At 40.1% G+C, this 19,486-nt stretch overlaps 1 protein-coding gene across 3 annotated transcripts in view; it reads right to left on the bottom strand.

Annotated features, from left to right (window-relative positions):
• The window catches only part of SYK (spleen associated tyrosine kinase), a 67,790-nt gene extending 48,523 nt beyond the window's left edge, over nt 1–19,267 (bottom strand). For all 3 annotated transcript variants that reach the window (XM_033085327.2, XM_033085328.2, XM_033085329.2), the window contains exons 1-2: nt 19,047–19,267; nt 1,286–1,740 (exon numbers count right to left, since the gene is read on the bottom strand). In XM_033085327.2, the coding sequence (XP_032941218.1) occupies nt 1,286–1,699 (414 nt within the window). In that variant the 5' untranslated portion in view covers nt 1,700–1,740; nt 19,047–19,267. The remainder of the gene's footprint in view (nt 1–1,285; nt 1,741–19,046) is intronic.
• Nucleotides 19,268–19,486: the final 219 nt, after the last annotated feature.

The following is a 19,486-nucleotide window of genomic DNA, read 5'->3' as shown; positions in this document are numbered from 1 at the left end:
ACTAACATATGGCAAGCTAAACATCACAAAACCAGGGTTCTCCCTTTACCTCAGAGAAAAAGAAGGAAAAGTAACCAATAAATAAAACCACAGATATATCAGTATTTAAGCTTAAAATATAGTAATATTGTTATGCTAATGAGACATAGCTAAATAGAATTAGTGCCAGTCTGAGATTTCAAAAACACTTCCAAATTATATGTCCTATGGCAGTGTACTAAAATAAACTGAATATGCTTTGCACTGTTGATGTCAAACACATCAATGTAAATTTTCCCCAACAGAACAGTCCACATTTTAGAGTAAATTATTTAGAGTAATATTAACTTAGACATTTCTAACCTTATCTACAACCTACTATTTCTAAATTCGGCCCAGAATCTGAGGGTCACCCTCACTAGTTTCAGCAGTGTTTAACCAGAGTTCATCAACTTCCCTCTACATTGAGCTCAGACTCTCCAGAAAAGACACTGTGAACTTCAGCAGTAATAGAAAATGTTGTATAAGTTTCAGGCTTTTTCAGTTTGGAGGTTGCCCCATATATTTTACAGAGCAGAATTCACAAGGTTACTTGCTAGCAGCAAAAGAGATTAGAAATCTTGTGTAACTTCATGAGTTCATAAAGGTAATTCATGGCATCTGAAGGTGAAATAATATTCCTTTTGCATCCTCCTACACTAGTGTTTCCATGTTAAGACTGGTATCTTCATAGTTATTCTCAGGAAAAAAATTCAACATCTTGTCCTCCACATGGAAAATTCCTGCTTGACCCCTGCAGAACTGAAGATGTATAGGCAATGTTCTGCAGTGTAGAAACTGTTCTCTTTCAGGAACAATTTCTGTTTTGGAAATAATCTAAATTAGCATCACAGAACAAGGCCAGCTAAGAAAGTAGGATGTAAAACAAGTCATCATGCCATCATGCCTGCCTGCATATCAATCCATAAAAAATCAGAATTAAAAGCAATGAGACAAATAATTTCTGTATCTTGTTTATTACATGTATTAATTTTTGGTACAAATCTGATAGCATATGTTAGTGCAGAGGCAGATAAGCTTATGCTAGCCCAGGACCTAGTAGAAATTCCAAGGGTTTAAATTTCAGGAAAACTACACTTATTGCCAAGTTACTGGGAGAAAAACCCGTCACTGTTAGAACTCAAACAGCTATGATTTCATTGTGAAAAAGTACTACCTAGCAGCAGCAACAGCTGGAAACAAATATTGAATTTTTTTTTAATCCTAGCTCAAAAATTACTCTATGGAAAGATGAATCTGGTTTTACCTGTAAATTCCAAGTTTGCTTGACATACTCTCTGATGAGGTTCTCTTTCAGATCTTCAAAGGGTCCTGTTTTGGGTTCCACACCTGGTGGCCGGTTGAAAGGTTTTTTCAGTAGACAGATAAGGCCATCTGCCTCCCCTGAGTGATAGTTAATGAGCTCAGCAGGACTGGCATGCGACTTGCCTCCTGCAATAGCATATGAGCCACTCAGCTCTCTCTCAATTGTATAGTGGTGAACCTTCCTTCCATGGGCCAAGGACAGGGCAAAGCCCCCCAGGTAATTCCGGCTTTGGCGGAGCAAGTACAGTCCATCACTTGCTCCTCCCTGCATCAGATACTCCTCAGCATCTTCACGTGTTATATTTCCAAAGAAGTATGGCAAATGGTTAGCAGGGTTTGATGTGCTGGAAGCCATGTTTGTTTTCTTTTCCAAGTAGCAAGCCCAGAACACTATATCTGAAAACACAAAGACAGAGACACAAATGTCAGTAGAAAAAAGAGGATAAACCAGTAAGATGGCAGCTCTCCTGCAGTATGTTTGTAGAATCACAGAATGATTTAGCCTTCAATAGACCTCTAAGATCATGGAGTCCAAACTGGAACCAATCACTACCTTGTCAACAAGACCATGGTACTGAGTGCTCTGTCCATTTGCTTCTTGAACACCTCCAGGGATGGTGACTATGTCACCTCCGCGGGCAGAGAATTCCAATGTTTAACAACACTTTCTGTGAAGACATTTCTCTTGATGTCAAACCTGAACCCCCCCAGCACAGCTTGAGGCAATTTTGCTAACACATTTATTAGTGATACATATGTTAAACAATCTTAAAAATATATTTTAAAGTGAAGATTCCATTTTTATTTTTATCTTGTTCGAAGGTGTCTTTCTAAATCCCAGCAGCTCTCTTTTCCTGTTCCCCAACACCTTGGCTAGAAGTGGACAAAATGATAAGACGTTCAGTTTCTGCTTCCATTGTTGTGAAGCACATAGGAGTTAAAATATGAGCCCCTCACAATAAAGTGAAGCATGATTTTAGGAAAGGCATCCAGCAATCTGTGGAACCAGTATTAAACAGTTCAGGCTATATGGGAATTAATACCACATTTGTCTTGTAGCTGGCCAAAGTGTGTAACTGAGTTATATGAAAGAAAGTGCAGAAGACTTTATGGATAACTATGTAAAATGCAAGGGTCCATAATGCAAAGGTGTAACCAAAGAATGGGAGTCTTAATGTAGGACCTTTTGGCACACAGCACTTCAAACTGACACCTTCCCTGCAGTCCTGCAGGCTGTCCTACTGCTTAGCTCATACTTGATCTGTCAGTTTGCTGATTTACTGTCACTTCTACTTTTGTCAAAAAACAGTAGAGAAATACCTGTGCTATGCTATGAATACATAAAGGGTTGATGTGGGGAGGGAAAGTCAAATCAACAAGGCTCACACAGTATAGCAAATCAGACAGGGCAGAGTCATGACAAACCACATGCTGTGCAGATCTTCCGGTCTTCTCCCACCACCTCAAATAAGGGAGACCTCAAAGTTGCAAAGATATTGCAACCCTACAAAACAGAGCTTTGTACAACATATTACTTATTACTCTTTTGATTTGGAACTAAAAGTTACTGGTTTAAGTTCCCAAACTAATCTAGTAACATAAGTTTTGCTTGTTAATTGCAAAGGAGAAAAGTTGTAACTGATGACAGAGCAGGCAGCCCTCAGCCACCACCAAACATTTATTCCTTACGCAAAATGACCATTCCGACTGTAGCAGACAAAGCTTTCTTCAAATGGAGTAGATTCATTCAGTAACTTAATGCAGGGGCAGAGGATTGCAATCAATAAAACAATGTCCATTTGGATTCCAATTAATAGTATTGTAACCCAGGGTGAGAATTGGGGTCAATATTATTAAAAATTTTCATTGAGGTGGTGGGCAGTGGGGATAATGCAAAATAATACGAAATGGCACAGTAGCTAAAACATCACAGGGCTGTGATTCCATTCAAAGGGACCTGGAAAGGCTAAGAAATTAGAATGAAAGGAATTTAATGAAGCTCAACAAAGGCAAACATTCTGCGGAGTAGACTTTACCCCTTTTTGGGCATCTGCCCTCCTGGCTAGGCAGCATCTCACACCCTTGTGATGTCACCATGGAAGGTCAGTCTGTGACCAGGATGCTTTTCAGCAGGGTCTATCTGCCCACGGTTTCTCCAGGGCCCATGTAGATGCACACCCAAGGCATGCAGGCTCCATCAGGACTCTCAGCCTGCTCTACCAGCTTTGACATGGGGGACAGTAGGTCTGGGCACTGCACAAGGGCAGCCCTTGCCAGTGCTTCCCTTCTCCCGCCCAGCTGCACAGTGCTGCGGGTCCCACAGGAGCCTGTCCTGGGACAGCAGGCACAAGAATGCCAGGGCATTGGTGGCAGGGAACACTCCTGTGAAGTTCCTCTTTCTTTCCCGACCACTTCGCCCAGGTACACTGTGCTAAGCTGGAGGTGGCTGGGGGAGGGTATGGGGTTTAGGTTTGTGAATATACAAGCTTTTATATCAAGCCCTCCTGACATCCTGACAGAGCCTACCACATGCAACATAAATCTCAGCCCGAGCACTTGGGAGATGTGGAGGAGATCATGGCTTTCCTCCTGCTCTCCATCCCTGCCATCTCTCCCTGCCCTCCAGTGGGTTGCAGAGATACAGGCACAGTTGAGTCCCACATCTCTCTGCCCTGTTCCAGGACTGCAGTTTCTTCAAGGAGAGACATCAGGAGGCTCTTCCCTCTCCCACAGTCTTCTGATACCTCCCTGAGTTTTCCATTAGGGCAAGGCAAGCCCCATCCCTTTGTACATCTCCCTTGGCAGAACATGCCATCAGACACTAGGAAGGCATGGGGGAAAGCAACTCTGCTGCAAGGGACAGGGGCATGGGGCCAGACATCCCAGGCAGGGCTGGAGTCAGTCTCCTCCTATGTGTGAGATGACAAGAGAAAAAGGCCTTGTGTAGTACTGAGGAGGTTTAGATTGGACACCAGTAAATATTTCTTCACTGAGGAGGTTATCAAGTATTGCAACCGACTGCCCAGGGAAGCATTTAAATCACCATCCCTGAAGAGATTTAATGACCTACAGACTGGTGATTAGGTGGCTAGTGGATTGGGTAGTCTTAGGTTTACAGTTGGACTTGATAATCTTAAGGATCTTTTCCAATCTAAATATTTGTATGACTCTTCAATTCTATTATTTTGAAAGTCATTACAAATATGGATGTTTTGAATGCTCTAGTTCCTTTTTCCTTCACTCCTGCTTACCAATTTTCCTCACACACCCCCATGTTTTTTCAGTTTTTTTCTTCACTCCACTATGCACAACACATACTGCTGCTAAGGAGACGACTACATTATCCAGCTTCTAGCAAAATGATCCTGGAAGCTAAGCTCCAAGTCTTCAGCACCAGCTTCAGGAATGATGGAAGAAAACAGATTTAATGCTAGGTTTTTAGTAAGGAAAGAATTTAGATGCATTACTGATTGACACTGGCTCTTCACCAGCAATGTACAACTCGGAGAAAGGGAACTTTTAAAATAATCTCACAGTGTGTCTCATGCCAAGAATGGTACTGCACTGCAGTGCCTGCCCAAAACACCTCAGTAACACATACTGAACAAATATCAAACAGAAAAATATCACCACACTCTTCATCTGTAGAAATTAATTTTCATGAATGTATTTCATTAAAGTTCAATTTTGCCATACTTCTAGTTTCAGACTTAAAAAAGATAAAGAACTTTAAAAGGAAAATCACAGCTAATAAAACAGAAGTGGGGTGGGAGACAGGGTTAGAGGGGATAAACACATCATCCCTGATTACAAAAACCTTTATGGCTACTGAAACTTAAATTCACTTTGACTATGATGTGTTCCAGACCAGGCTACTTGTCAGAGCATGGTTTTGTCTCGGATTAATTTTAGTATTTTCTACATACTCTTCAGGATGATTTTCCCAGGAAGAAGTTCATAAAAGAGAGGTGGGGGGAAAAATATACTTTGCAATTTAGATGAAATGTCAATGACGGCACTGGTGTGGGACCCTCTCTTAAATCTTCAGAAGGAGAAGGCCTGATATATAAAACGTTTCTAAAATATGAAGAATATTTCTCACTTATAGAAAGAACAGCATCAGGATTCGTATCTCTTATATTTCCAAGTTATTTATTTATAACTGTTTCAGAAAACAATGGCCTGATTTACTTTCACAAAATAGGTTACCATTGGTAGTTTTCAGGCCACGTTTCTCTACCCCATTTTCTAATATGTAAAGAATATTTCGTGTTTAGCAAGGGTGGGAAATGCTTGGACTGAAGCAGCATCTCCTGGGTATGCACAGAGACAAATAATCACAAAAATATTTAGATAATGGTTAAAAACTTCTAAGCAATTTTGGAAGAATGCCTGAATTCAAGATTGCTGCTCTCTTTAGTTAGAATTTCAAAATCTTGCCTTCTTTTTGGGAGTGTAATACCCTTCTAGGATGAGTAACGGAGTTGAAGAAAATGCTTGAGTTCAGAGTTTTCTCCTCCTTTATGTTTATCCAGGTGCACAAATAGTGCAGTGTTTTTCAAGTCAGTGCAGTTACAAATGTGAAGCTGTAAAATGGAGATTAGGCCTCCTAATATTGAATGTATGGTTTTACCCTTAAGAGTGCTGAAGGAAGTGTGGCTGGCTACGCAAGAGAGATGCTTGACCATAACAGCAAATGAGGGTCTTAAGTGCAACTCTCCCCTTAGTTGTTAAATTTGACTTTTAAGGAAGCTAGAAATGCACGCAAATGTCAGGCTTATCTCACATGAAAGGAAAAGTATTAAGCAAATACATAAGAAAATTAGGTACTCACTTCCCCTCAGGCAGCTTCCTCATCAACTCAGCAAGGTCCTTCTGACATAGCACAAGAGTTTAGCACCTCACACATTTCATGCACACCAGGAAGCAAAACATTCTCTCAGAATAGGTAAGCAAAACTAAGGAAAACTCACCTGGAAGGTGTTAGAAAAAACCTGTACTACCCATACTGCCATACTTAGCTTAATTCTATTTGATCTCGTATTTAGACAAGGATAAAGGGAGAATAAGTGCTGCATTGAAAAGTCTGCCTAGCAAAGAATATAATATTAACAAGGTATTGAGTCTAACATGCAAAAATATAAATACGAATATGAATCTTTCTAAAAAGACCAAACAGTAGTGTGGTGGGAGACTTAGGGATTTCTGATTGATTAGTTTACTGCTCCATAGGTAAAATGAATGAAATGTGACAGATCAAAAGCCACGTAGTGATGAAACAATTACAAAAAATGTTCCTTATTTGAGCAGTTATTTTTTTTTTACCTTTTCTTGTTTTTCAGTGTAGTATTCTGTGAGCAGGGTATGAAAGTAAAGAAGTAAGGTTTAAAGCAAATTTCTTGCATGCATACATACGTATAAGGCTCAATAGACAATGCCAAATGATGGAAATACGTTCACTGAAACAATTAATTAGTTCTAGGACAGGGATGATACTTTAAGCACCCACAGAACTTCAACTGTTCTCTAATTATACACAGGAAAACATTAATAACAAAGTAATATGAATGTGCATTTTTCTGAAGTTCCTACTTAATTAGGATTATTGGAATCAAGATGTGCGCCTCTGAGAAAAGCAGTACAAGTTTTTTTAAGATTATTCTCTACATTTTCAAGTTATGTAACATCTGAAAGCTAAAAGAAATTCAGCATGCATAGAATCAGAAATGCACATTTGATTATGACTTGAGGTGCTATAATAAATATTTTGGTAGTACCAGGGTTTAAGGAGAATCTTAAAGGTTTACTCCAAACTGATACACGCTTTGACCTAATTAGCATTGAAGTATTATAAATCCATTGCTACTACCTCACTTTTAAAGAAACTAAATTTGAAAAAGTTTAACAAAGAAAATGGATTTGAATTACAGTTCTATTTTCATTTTTGCACCTTTAAAATCACCTTCCAAGGTGTGTAGGCAGCTGAATGGTGGTCTTAATTTGATCATCAGATAACCTCTAAATGTCTCCTTTACCTTTCTGCATAAACAGAAGATTTAATTTCTAACCTCACCTTAGGAGAGCAGTTTTTATGAGCAAATTATGCAGAAACAAAGGAAAAACACAGCAATGGTATAAAAGGAAGTCATTAGGGCAGGAAATGCAGCAGAATATAATTTCATCAAGTAATTCAAACAAACTAGATTTTGATCAGAAAACTACACTGAACTTACTGAACTACTGAAAAACATTTGAAATCCTGTGTAATTGAAGTGGTAGTACTGGTGATTTTGCAAATTTTGTAGACATCTTCAAACAGTGTCCCCTTCATCACACTGAAAGGGGATGTACTGTAGCACTGTCTAAAAGGGAAAAGTGACACTTATGTTTCTTTGAGTTACTGACCTTCCTCAGGGAAGTGCCCTTGTTGAGTACAGATGGTTAGGACACTGTGTCTCAGCCTGCACCTACCATGTCTCTAATCAGTTTAGACCCTACAGAAACATTTCCATCACTCATACTTGGGCCTCCTTCTCCACGTGTTTTCTCTGGCTCTTCCATGAAAATATTCATCAAACATTCCTCTCTAAATTCTGCAACATTTTACCAATCTAAGCTATACAGCTCTGGTTTTTTCCTTGTACTTCAGACTCTAAAAATATGCCTTCTTCCTCTCCAAAGTCTTTCCTGTTATTCCACACATGCTCCTGGCCAGTGTTGACAGACAGACAAAGCATGCGCTAGTTTTAGCAAGTTTCACTTTTATTATTTCTTTAGCCCTGGGCTCTTTCCTTAGCACTTCTACCTAGTAAAAATATTTGTCTGGAGTGTCAAGTTCCGTATTTCACTTTAACAGTTCAGTTTCAGAAGCATTTTTTTTCTTTCAGTTATACTTAATTTATTGTGATGCTTTTAGGGTGACAATGGTGTTTCTGCTACAATTTTTAAACACTGAGATGTATTCTTTACCAGAAACATAGCTTAATTAAAATTTGTCAGGTAAATATAGGGAATGTGGTAGCTTTGGCCCAGAAGACTTTTCTGATGGATTCAAAATATGATCAGTGAGCTTTAGGATTACCCAATCCACAGGTTTGTGTTTTATCATTATTATGAAAGTTAGTGGCCTAGCTAGCATTTTCTCAGCTTTAGAGGAAACAGTTTTCGCACTCATTCACGTAAATCCTCAGCATTTTGGCCATATCAGAACAAAAAACTGCCAACTGAACAGGTGGTATTTGTATTTCAGCTACTAGGTTTAGGGGAAACACTATTTATCTCCCCTCCTGTATCAAGGAGTCATTCATAAAATGAACTGAAAAGGAGCATCACAAACACACCTAAAATCAACATTAGCATTAAAAAACCTGTGATTTAAAAATATTTTTCTATAAATTTACTTTCTGGAGTCACCCTAATCCATACTGAGGACAGATAGATAGATTTTTTTCCTCCACTGAACTACGCCAGAAATGTCCTCATTTACTCTAAATTGCATCTGGCATTCTGATATTATCAGATCTCTCCAGGCACTCTTGCTATTGAAATATTTCCTGAGGAAAAACTACTTGACCTGTCAACACAATTACTACTCTATTACAAGGCAAACAGATACTTAAGAAAAGTACCACAGCATTCATGTTCTATTCAGGGCTTGTCTATAAAAGCTTCTGCACTGAGTTCATGGAGGAGCATTCAACACTGAAAAAGCATTCTTCACTGATGCTAGGAATCTATTGTCTCTCTTATACAGCAACTTTCTTTTGGGACTCTCATGTCTTCAGTAATCTTTTCATGTGTCATAGTTTTCATCTAATAAGGCTTTTCTGCTTTGATCTTTTAAAAAGCTCAGAATGCTACTGTGAATTCTTTCCCTGGGAGTAAAAATCCTATGATTTTCACACATATTAAAACAGAAACAAACAACCAAAAAACCCAAAACCAAAACAATTACTTTTCTCCTTTTAGAAAAAGAAAAGTCATAGCTACTTACACAAAAATGGGAGCATTTTCTTCTATATCTTTACCACGCTCTACTAGTCATTCCCTTACCTCCTTTTCCACTCTTACAGAGCATTTGTGCATTTGTTACAAATGCAAACATTGTTTCTCACTAAACACGTATCCAGTCTAAGCAAGAATTTCAGACCTAAAATGGGTGGCATCATTTGTATTGGGAAGCCTGCTCCCTTTTGGATAAAGTACTCGACTGTGATCAATCCCTGTTAAAGCACCCTATAAATAATGGAACCACTGAGATGAACTACACCTGCAGGAAAGCATTTAAGGCAGACCCCTGTTTAATCTCCCACTTTCCTGCTGTGACAAGACGTGAACAAACTTTTCTGGGCACAGACACATCTTCACTAAGGCCAGCTGTGGCTCTGTAGTGACTGTGGAAGAGCACAGGTATAATTGCTTCTTCCCAATGCCAAGTAAAAAAACCTGAGGCGAAAAAAAAAAGGGAAAAAAAAAAAAAGCCTGTGTTGGGGTGCAGTTACAAAAGCATTACTCAGGGAACTCCAACTACCTCCCTTCAGGAACTGCTGAGACACATACACATACATATTTATATATATATACACATATGCAGACACACACACACACACACACACACATATATATGTACATGCATGTGTATATTGTTCCTTTATGGTTTTGCTTCAAGCATATATTTCCTTTCCAGAACTACAGTAAAAAGTAAAACTCCTTTACATGCCATAGATCCCACTATGATTGCACAGAGGGAGATGTGAAATGAACTTAAAAATCAGTGAAAATACATCAAGAGCAAAATTTAAAAATTATCACCTTTCTTGCAAGAAATTACTAAAATCGCTAAAAAGAGATTGAAGTGATTAGTCAGTGGCCTGCATATTTTCAGGTTCAAAGTTACAATTACATTAAATATGATAGCATAGCATGTTACCAAGTAGAATATATTTCCTTTTTTACAGAACAGTTTTTACAGAGACAGCAATAACAAAACTCTTACGGACAAGATAGTGATAGCACAGTAAAACAAAGACACATCAAACTATTAGTAAATTTCCCCCCAGTCCCAAATTACTCCAAAATCTTCTTTCAAAGTTCACTAAAACCTATTATTTTTTACAACTCAGAAAGAAGTTTCCAGAAAAAGATCTATCAAGAGTGTTATACCTGGAATGTTGATTCAAAACATTCTTCTTTTTCCAGGAAGCCAAAACCTGGAATATCTGTCCATTTTCCAAACACACACAAAAAAGTGCTTTGGGCAGAGAGCTGATGATACCGTGAATTTTCATTACCATGAGAACTGAGAAAGGCTGGTTTCATCCAGAAGGATCAGGGTCCAAGTGTGGATGGATCCACAATCCATAACTTTGCTTTTCCTTCCTTGTGACACATTTAGCAAATTTGCTGGTAAACAACGCATTTCAGAACTAAAGCATCATGAATGCTAGAATGAAGTAGCTACAGTCCAACAGAAGGTGAATCAAAAGCTTCATCCATTAAAAAAAACAACCCAGGAGAAATTAAACATTATTACAGCAGTTTCAAAGTTTTACAGTCTTACAGGACCAAGACAAAATGCCACATTTAACTCAAAATTTCAGATAAACACCACTTAGGTCTTGCTAGTCAACAGACCCAAAAGATAGGTTTATTTTACAGTCCAGTAAGTGTCTTCATTTAACTTTTTTAAAACCACTAATTGTTGCAGGCTAACATTTCCAAAGCTATCATGAAGGTATGAACTCCCCTTCTTTGTGCAAGTCTGCCTCTACTTAGTTTGAAGTCTAGAGGTACAGATGTATAACTTATCTCAGTTTCTCAGCCATGAATATTAGCCTTCACTTACTGTCAAGCAAACAAGCCAAGAACACTTGGACCCCATTATACTTTATTTCTTCATTTGAAATTTATTGGTTTATCTTTAGAATTGCTAAAATCTTTGCTGAATAGATGCCTCAATGGACTGGTCCCATGAGTCACAGTGGCAGAATTAGGCAGGTTCCTCTTTCAGGCCAAGGTTAGTTTGTCATCTGAAACAGCCTGCAGTATCCTGTTTTATTATATATAAAGCACAGAAATTATTGCAGAAACAAAAGTAACTTGCCTTTAATACTGCTGGAATAGGCAAGCTTCTATAAAACTGGCCAAGCCTTCTCAGTGCCACTTTCTAAAGTCTATAAAATCCATGCCATGTTACCTTATTTTTTGAAAAGCTTCTGCTAGGAGCCAGGTAAGTGTTCTTCTACAAACACACTGTAAGCACCATCTCTTGGTGTAAATTACACTCAGAAAGAATTTATACCCACAGAGGTATGGAAAAAAAGGCCAAACATTTCTGGTTTTTTGAAAGGAAGAGGTGATACTAGGTCACACAGCCAGGCTGACAACATTAAGGGTCAGTTTCTTAAAATCTATTGAATAATTAGAAATATAGAAATACAGCATTGTTTGGGTTAGAAGGCACCTTAAAGGTCACTTAGTTCCAACCCCCCTGTTATGGGCAGAAACACTTTTCACCAAACCAAACTGCTCAGAGCCCCATCCGATATGGCCTTGAACACTGCCAGGGATGGGACTTCTACAACTTCAATGGGCAACCAGTTCAACACTCTCCCAGAAAGTATTTTTAATTTAACAGCATTTTTGTTAGGAAAGGAAAGCTACACTATCATCCAACAATTGTGCCAGCTCTTCCTGACTAGGATTTTTGAGGACAGAGGCATCATAAAAGACAGACTGCATTACAAGAGACTCTTCATAATAATTAGTGCATCATCAGCCAATCAGCCATCCAGAAAAGACTAAGACTGTATCTCCCCCATATCAGCACTTATCATCAAAACAAGCAGCACAGATAAAACTTACTTCTCATAGGTATAAACAGAGGACAGTCTCTTAACAGGCAGGCACTCACTTTAGCCGGCAAACAAACTGAAACCTAACCTCTCCTCTTACACAAAACACAGAATGTTCCAGAAACACCACAGGGAGAGGGAGAGAGAGAGAGAGAGAGAGAGAGAGAGAGAGAGAGAGAGAGAGAGAGAGAGAGAGAGAGAGAGAGAGAGATAGAGAGAGAAAGACAGAGGCACAAACCCTCACATCTTAAAAAGTAAGCCCATTTGTAACCCCTGGACCAACTAAATGCTCTTGACAAGGCAAATTTATCACTCTGGGCAGAAGGAGGATGCACCTGGCCTCAGCATGTTGCGGGTCAATAGGCAGTATTTCCCTATCTCTTGCATGACAAACTGCCAGGTTGGAAAAAACAGCCTTTAGTCAGGCCTCCTTTTTTATGGTGTGTTGTTCCCTGCACATAATCAACATCTACATCTCTAAATGGTCCATTGGGTCCACTGTTAATTGTCACTATGGATGGTTGCTATATCAGGATAACAAAAAGCCACCACCATTTGATGAAACTTGTCTCTTGAGAGTCGGAGGCAACTGGATTTCACACTAGCAACATCATGGCCTCAACACACTGCTGATTCCAAACAAACACAGCTCTGTGTCCTTTTCAGAAAGCATGTTCCATTGGGCTTGAGTTTAGTCATCCCATGCTGGGGGTTTGCCTTGCACTTCTATGCATAGAAATACCTGCAGACCAGATTTTGATGCATTTATTGGATGATGACAGTCACACAGTTGTTCAGGGTACCTGAGGCAACATGAGATTTCTTGGCAATTGCCAACCTGATAACTGAGGATTGAAAGGTTACTTAAAGCATCCCTCAGTAACCATCTCAATTCTGGGGTATCAGAGTTGTTCAGAGAACTGCTCTCCCACTTGACACTTATTTAAAGCAATTTGCTATTTTTACTTCACAGCAGCAAGATCCTCACTGTTTCAAAAGATAGCTAATCCAGTTATATGATTTGCAAAAATAATCTTTATTTAAACATTCTGCTTGCTTTACTAACTCTTGACCTATGGAATTCATATGAATTCTGTGAAACGACGCAGTGACATTTATAACTTTATGCTGAAGTTGACAATATTTGTGCTGCTTGCTTTGCTCAACATTCCCTGTATTTCAGATATTGAACAACTGGGTTCACACAAAAAATGTGCCAGCCCATGGCAGTGCTGTTGGAGACAAAGGATCTTTAAGGTCTATTCCAATCCAAACCTTTCTGTGATTCTATGATATCAAAGATTAATACCTTGACAAAATTTTAGATTTGGGCATTTTTGCACAGATTAAGCTTCTTGATTCAAGTAATCAAATCTGATCTATTTCCCAGAGTAGGAACTTACCCATAAGCAACTGCTTATTACACACATACTAGCTTCCTTTTCTATTCTTTCCAAATAAAATAATGAAAAGATCTCTTTTCAGTAGAAGTTTTTCTTTAATGGACTTCACAAGCACTTTAGTGGGGAAAGGATTGTCTTTATAACATATTTCTAACCTCAGTTTTTGAATCTAGGTGAAGAAAATCAACTTATCAGGGAACCCCCTATCAAAAACCCTATCCATTTTTTAAAAATATTTAGACATTGTTTTAAACTGAGCTAATTTGGAAATTGATACTAGAACTTTTACAAGCAGAACTACACACTCAATGGTCAGCAGCAACACTTTAGTATTTAGATTCAGCATAGCACATGCTCTCAGTTGCACTGGCTTTAGCTAAGACACATACTATATTTATATGTTCTGGATTCTATTTCTTCTACAGGCTCTGATCTTAGAAGTTTAGTGGTTTCTTCCTCTTCCCCCCTGCCCCCCCACTCATTTACTTCATTGTTTTATACAAACAGAGTGGAAAAAATAAGAGCATGTCTCTCCAGGAGGGTAGGGATAGGCTGTGGCTGATGCATGAAATGGTGACAACTTACTCATTTTACTGAATCTGTTGTTTAGGATAAGGATTTGTGATATTAAAATATTTGACAATTGCCTGTTACCTTGGTACACATCCTACTATAACACTTCCTGAATGTGTTTTCTCTAGTTCCCTCCAACCATGATTGTGTTTCCTGCCAATTTCAACTCCACCCCTAGCCAAGATATTGTCTCAGGGATTTACATGGCTGGACTTATATACTACCATGCCTGTTTCTTTACCAAAGCTTTTAGCACCTCATATCTTACTTCTGCTCAGTGTCAGTGCTGAAAAATTCCTTCTGCTGCCTTTTCCATTTTTAAAGGAGGAGAAGTTGCTGGAATTTTTACTGGATATTTTGTCCACTCAAGACACCTGGAAATCCATATCTGTTTGAATGAATGCTATCCCAAAGCAAATGAGGGCAAAAACTGGAGAAATGACGGAGTAGTCCTAACTGGTCAACAACATATTCCAGCATCAGTTTACTACACACTGAGTGTTAGTGAAACTGGATAAACTATCTGTAATCACACTTCTGTATGCTGGTTATTTAAGTTCTAATACATCTAAAATTTTAATTTTTTGTTCTAGTACCTGATACAAAGGAAAGGCTTGCAGCATTTTGCATATCACAGAATCATAAGGTGGCTTGAGTTGGAAGGACCTTAAAAATCATCTAGATTCAATCCCCCTGTCATGGGCAGAAACACCTTTCACTGGATCAGGTTTTCTCAGAGTCCCATCCTGGGGGACCAGCCCCAGCCTGTGAATACTTACAGGGATGGGACATCCACAGTTTCCCTGGGCAAACTGTTCCAGTGCCTCACCACCCTCACAGTAAAGAATTTCTTCCTAATATGTGATCTAAACCAACTCAGTTTCAAGCTATTGTACCTTGTCCTATCATTACATGCTCTTATGAAATGTATCTCTATCATTCTTGTGAGCTTCCTTCAGGTACTGCAAGGCTGCAATTAGGTCATCCTGAACTCTTCTCTTTTCCAAGCTGAGCAATCCCAATTCTCTCAGCCTTTCCTCACTGGACAGATGCTCCACCCGTCTAATCATCTGGGTGTCCCTCCTCTGGACTCCGTCCAACAGTTCCATGTCCTTCCTGTGCTGGGACCCCAGAGCTGGATGCAGGGCTCCAGCTGGGTCTCACCAGAGCAGAGTAGAGGGGCAGAATCCCCTTCCTCCCCTGCTGCCCACGCTGCTTTGGATGCAGGACACATTTGGCTTTCTGGGCTGGGAATGCCCATGGCTGTGTCATGTCCAGCCTCTCACCCAGAGCACCCCCAAGTCCTTCTCACAGGGCTGCTCTCCACCTGTTCATCCCACAGACTCTGTTGGTACCAGGGTTTGCCCCAATCTAGGTTCAGTACCTTACACTTGGTCTTGTTAAATCTCCTCAGGTTCCCATGGTTCCAATTCTTGAGCTTATCCAGGTCCCTCTGGATATTATCCCATGCCTTAGTTGTGTCAACTGAACCTCTCAGCTGTGTTATCTAAAAATTTCTTGAGCATGCACTTGATCACATTGTCTTCATTAATGAAGATATTAATAACAGTGGCCCCAAAATACTGAAGTCTCTTTAAAGCATTAGGATCTTTGTGAGTCACAGAATTATTTTTACCTTTTCTTTCATTTTCAGAAGAGCCACTCTTAAGAAGTATCATTAATCATTGTATGTAAAAGCACAAGAAGTTAAAATCTAATTTCAAATTTGGAATGCATACACAAACTACAAAATTATTTCTTTGAGGCAGGTAATATTTCTGTGTCAAACACGATATTTATTAATTGTCATTTGCTACAGCAAATCCTGGCATTTTCTTCTTTTTGGTTCAGTGGCATACAGGTTCCTTCACATTTCTTACATTTGCAATCACCCCAACATGCAATGAAGAAGTCACTGGGAAATGCTTTCTTCTGCTTAACTGTATGCCTTCACATTACCCCATGTCATGAAATTAAAAGGTAGACACCATCAGCTAAGTTCCCTTGCTGCTGCAATATTAAAATAAAATGCAAATACAAAGCAAGAGCTTTGCAATCAAATTATTTTACCATGACTCAAATAAATATTAATCGTCATGTATTGTGCTATCCTACACTGTACCAGAGATTAGGAAAAGATACTGCAAAGCCCAAGGTTTCTTTTACTCTTGAGAGCGGTTAAAAGGCTTAAATCCAAGTGCAGAAATTAATAATGTTTTTCTGGTAAAGTAGTAGAGATATTAAGAAGCTTTTTTTGTGAAAACATTTCTAGAAATGCCAGCTGAGACAAGTAGTGAGCTGCCCTCTCCTCCTCCACCAAGATTTCTTTCTTTTGCAAAATGCAAACAAAATCACGTTAAACTGAACTACAAAATTGTTTCCATACAAAGAATTAGTATTTTACTTTTCCTTAAATTATAAATTAAGACAATGATGCTGTAAATTTCTGCAAGATGAGAAGTTTTCATTCTTATGACTGAACCTTCCTGCTGACACCCACAAGCACCTGCAAGTCCGTGTTCAGCTTTGTAACAGATACCTTGAGTGGTATAAGTGCTCTTGCCCCAGTGAAGCAACTCGCTTAAGCACATGTTTACATTCAAGTAAAAAAAAAGTAGTTTTTAGAAGCAGCTAGTGGATTATGTTGAGCATAACAGATTAGAAGACTCATTTGGAATGATTTTTCTGTCTCTATTACTCACATTCATAGAAAACTCTTGTATTCCATTTAGTTACGATATAAACCCAGACAAGCTCCCCCTTTCATCTGTGCTATTCTGGAGCTAAACACATGCAACTGAAGGCATATTCTGCCACAGCCTGTGTAATGTGTAAACAACAGATCTTGGGGCACTAACCCAAAAGTCTATAAAGCTGGAAAAGGGATAACACTACCTAGAATTTTTGTAGATTCAGATGCAAACAGAATTTCTTATATCCATGGTATTCAAACCAGCAATGGCATTGGACTCATTGTTTTCTGCTAAATATTGCATCTTGAAAAAGGATTAGGAAGAAAAAAGAGAAGTGTAATTTGCAAAAAAAGGAGAAAATTATTATTAAGAGATCATGACTTCTGAATACAACACATATTTCAGAAGTGATTTCTCTCACTTCCAATACTTCTGGACAGATACAGAAGTAAAAAAAAAAAGGTAGACTAACGAAATTGTTCTAGATTTTTTCTTTAATTTTTTTTTTTTGGCCATTGGTATCTTCAAAGGTGCTTATAGACAAGACAAGCTTCTGATTTCACCATCAGTCTGCTGAACTGTTATTTTGTGCTTAACATACACTGCTAGCAAAGTCTAAAAATAAATTTGTTCTTCCTGTGACTTCGGATCTAATTTTGCTCTTGTATCAGAATTGCAACAATGTGCAAAGGGGAAAGCTGCACAGCTCACCCTTGCTTTGACAGAGTGTTAATATTTTTTAACTGAAGAAAAACTAGAACACATCAACTGTATTTCTGATAGTATTTTGTAGTGATTTCAAGTGATTGTGAAAACCAAAATAATTATACACTTTTATCTATTTCAGCCATTTTTAAAAGAATCACAGCTTATTTTAAACTTTTCAGTTAAAATATACAAATCTTTGACTATAATCTTTCTCCCTCACAAGACAACTGTTACAATATAAAGAACATTCAAACTTCCTTATTTATCTCTCAATGCTCAACAGAGGGATGAAGAAAAAAAAAAAGAAGTCACAGTTCCTCTAAGGGGACTGCCTCAATCTGCACTGCTACACTGTATGACCTCCAAGCTTGTAAAAATACAGAGTTTTGCAAGCTGAAACTGCATGCATCTGCACTGGATGGCTGTGTCCATGGATTACACCCAAGGATTCAACCCAAGACCTCAGGAGATCTAAGCAGCTGTGGATAAAAAGAGCATAAAAAAAATAATGGAAAAGAACATTAAAAAAATCCTATAAACTGTTAATCCCCTAAAGAACAAATTTCATTTTAAATTTGCTTTAAATAATTGTTTTATAATATATCATGTAACTTGGCCAGACTAGGACTCTACTTGCACTGGCAAGTGCAATGGATTGTTTCATCTAACAAAAGTCTTGTTTTACTTTGTCCAAAATAACATCACTTCAAACTAATCTAGACAGCTACAACATAAAGTGCATGCAGTACAGTGCTAACAAAGATAAGGGAATAATCCTATCAGAACTCAAAATGAAGAGATATTTCTCTGGCACCAGGCTTGTAGAATCGACTGCTAGTGATACAATAAGCACAGTTGTTTACTTTGAAACAAAATAGGGAAGTTTGCTAAGAAAATCCGCATTTTTAAAGGGTTTTTTTTTTTTTTTCCCAGGCACAAATCTTTCACAGGCTATGCACCATTCAGATTGTAAGCCCTACTTTTGTATACACTTGGCTCAGTTTAAAACCTGCTACCACAGCAACGTCTCGAGGCAAAGCAAAATCAATTTTCTTTTGCGCCTAAGTTTCAGATTTAAATTCCTGAGACGCCAGGCTAGCAGTATTTATTTTTCGGAGCACTGCAGTAGAAGAAGGTTTCAGGCTGGCGGTGCGTTTCCAGCCGCCCGCTCTCACCCCGACACCAGTGCCCCTCTCCGCCGCCGCTCCTTAGGACTCTGCCGCGTCCCAAGCACTTCACCCTCCCTCCCAGCCGCTGCTGAGCGCTCCTACTCTCCTTTCTGCCGGGCTCCGCAACATCCCCAGCCCCGCAGCGGGGGCAGCAGCGCCGCCCGCTCCTCCCGCTCCGTCCGCAGCCCCAGCCCCAGCCCCTGCCCGGGCCCCGTCTGCGTCCCCGGCTCCTGCGGGGAAGGGGCGGTGGGCCCGGGCCGCTCGCCCTCGGGCTCCCTGTGCTAGCCCCGGGCCGCTGCTCACCGCTCCTCAGGTCGCTGGGCTCCGCGCCGCCACCTCCTCCCGGCAGGTAGCCCTCGGGCGGGCGGCTCTGCCGTGCCGAGCAGCGCCGGGGTGCGGCCGGAGCGGGGCCGGACCCTCTCTCAGCGCCGCCGGATCCGCCGCTTCCTCGTTTTCTCTCGCAGCCGCGGCCACTTCCTCAGCGCGGTGTAGGCGAGCGCTCCCTCCTCTCCAGCGGGCGCGGCCGCCGTCCCCCCGGACCCCTCTCTGCGGCGGCGGCCCCGACCTGAGGGCTGGGCACCGCTGCTGCCCCCGGCCCCGCCGGCCTGGCTTGTCCCGCGGGCAAGGGACCGTCCGTGTGCCCCGGCCCCGCGGCACGGGCTGCTCGGGACGCCGTGACGTGGGTCCCTGGGGCCGCATGTCGGGGCTGTCCTTGGGACCCCGCCGTGCCGGGCCTCTTGCGA

The sequence above is a fragment of the Catharus ustulatus genome, chromosome Z (assembly GCF_009819885.2).
Source record: "Catharus ustulatus isolate bCatUst1 chromosome Z, bCatUst1.pri.v2, whole genome shotgun sequence".
Lineage (NCBI taxonomy): Eukaryota > Metazoa > Chordata > Aves > Passeriformes > Turdidae > Catharus > Catharus ustulatus.
The sequence above is the reverse complement of the archived record's forward strand: the minus strand, read 5'-3'. Positions and strand labels throughout refer to the sequence as shown.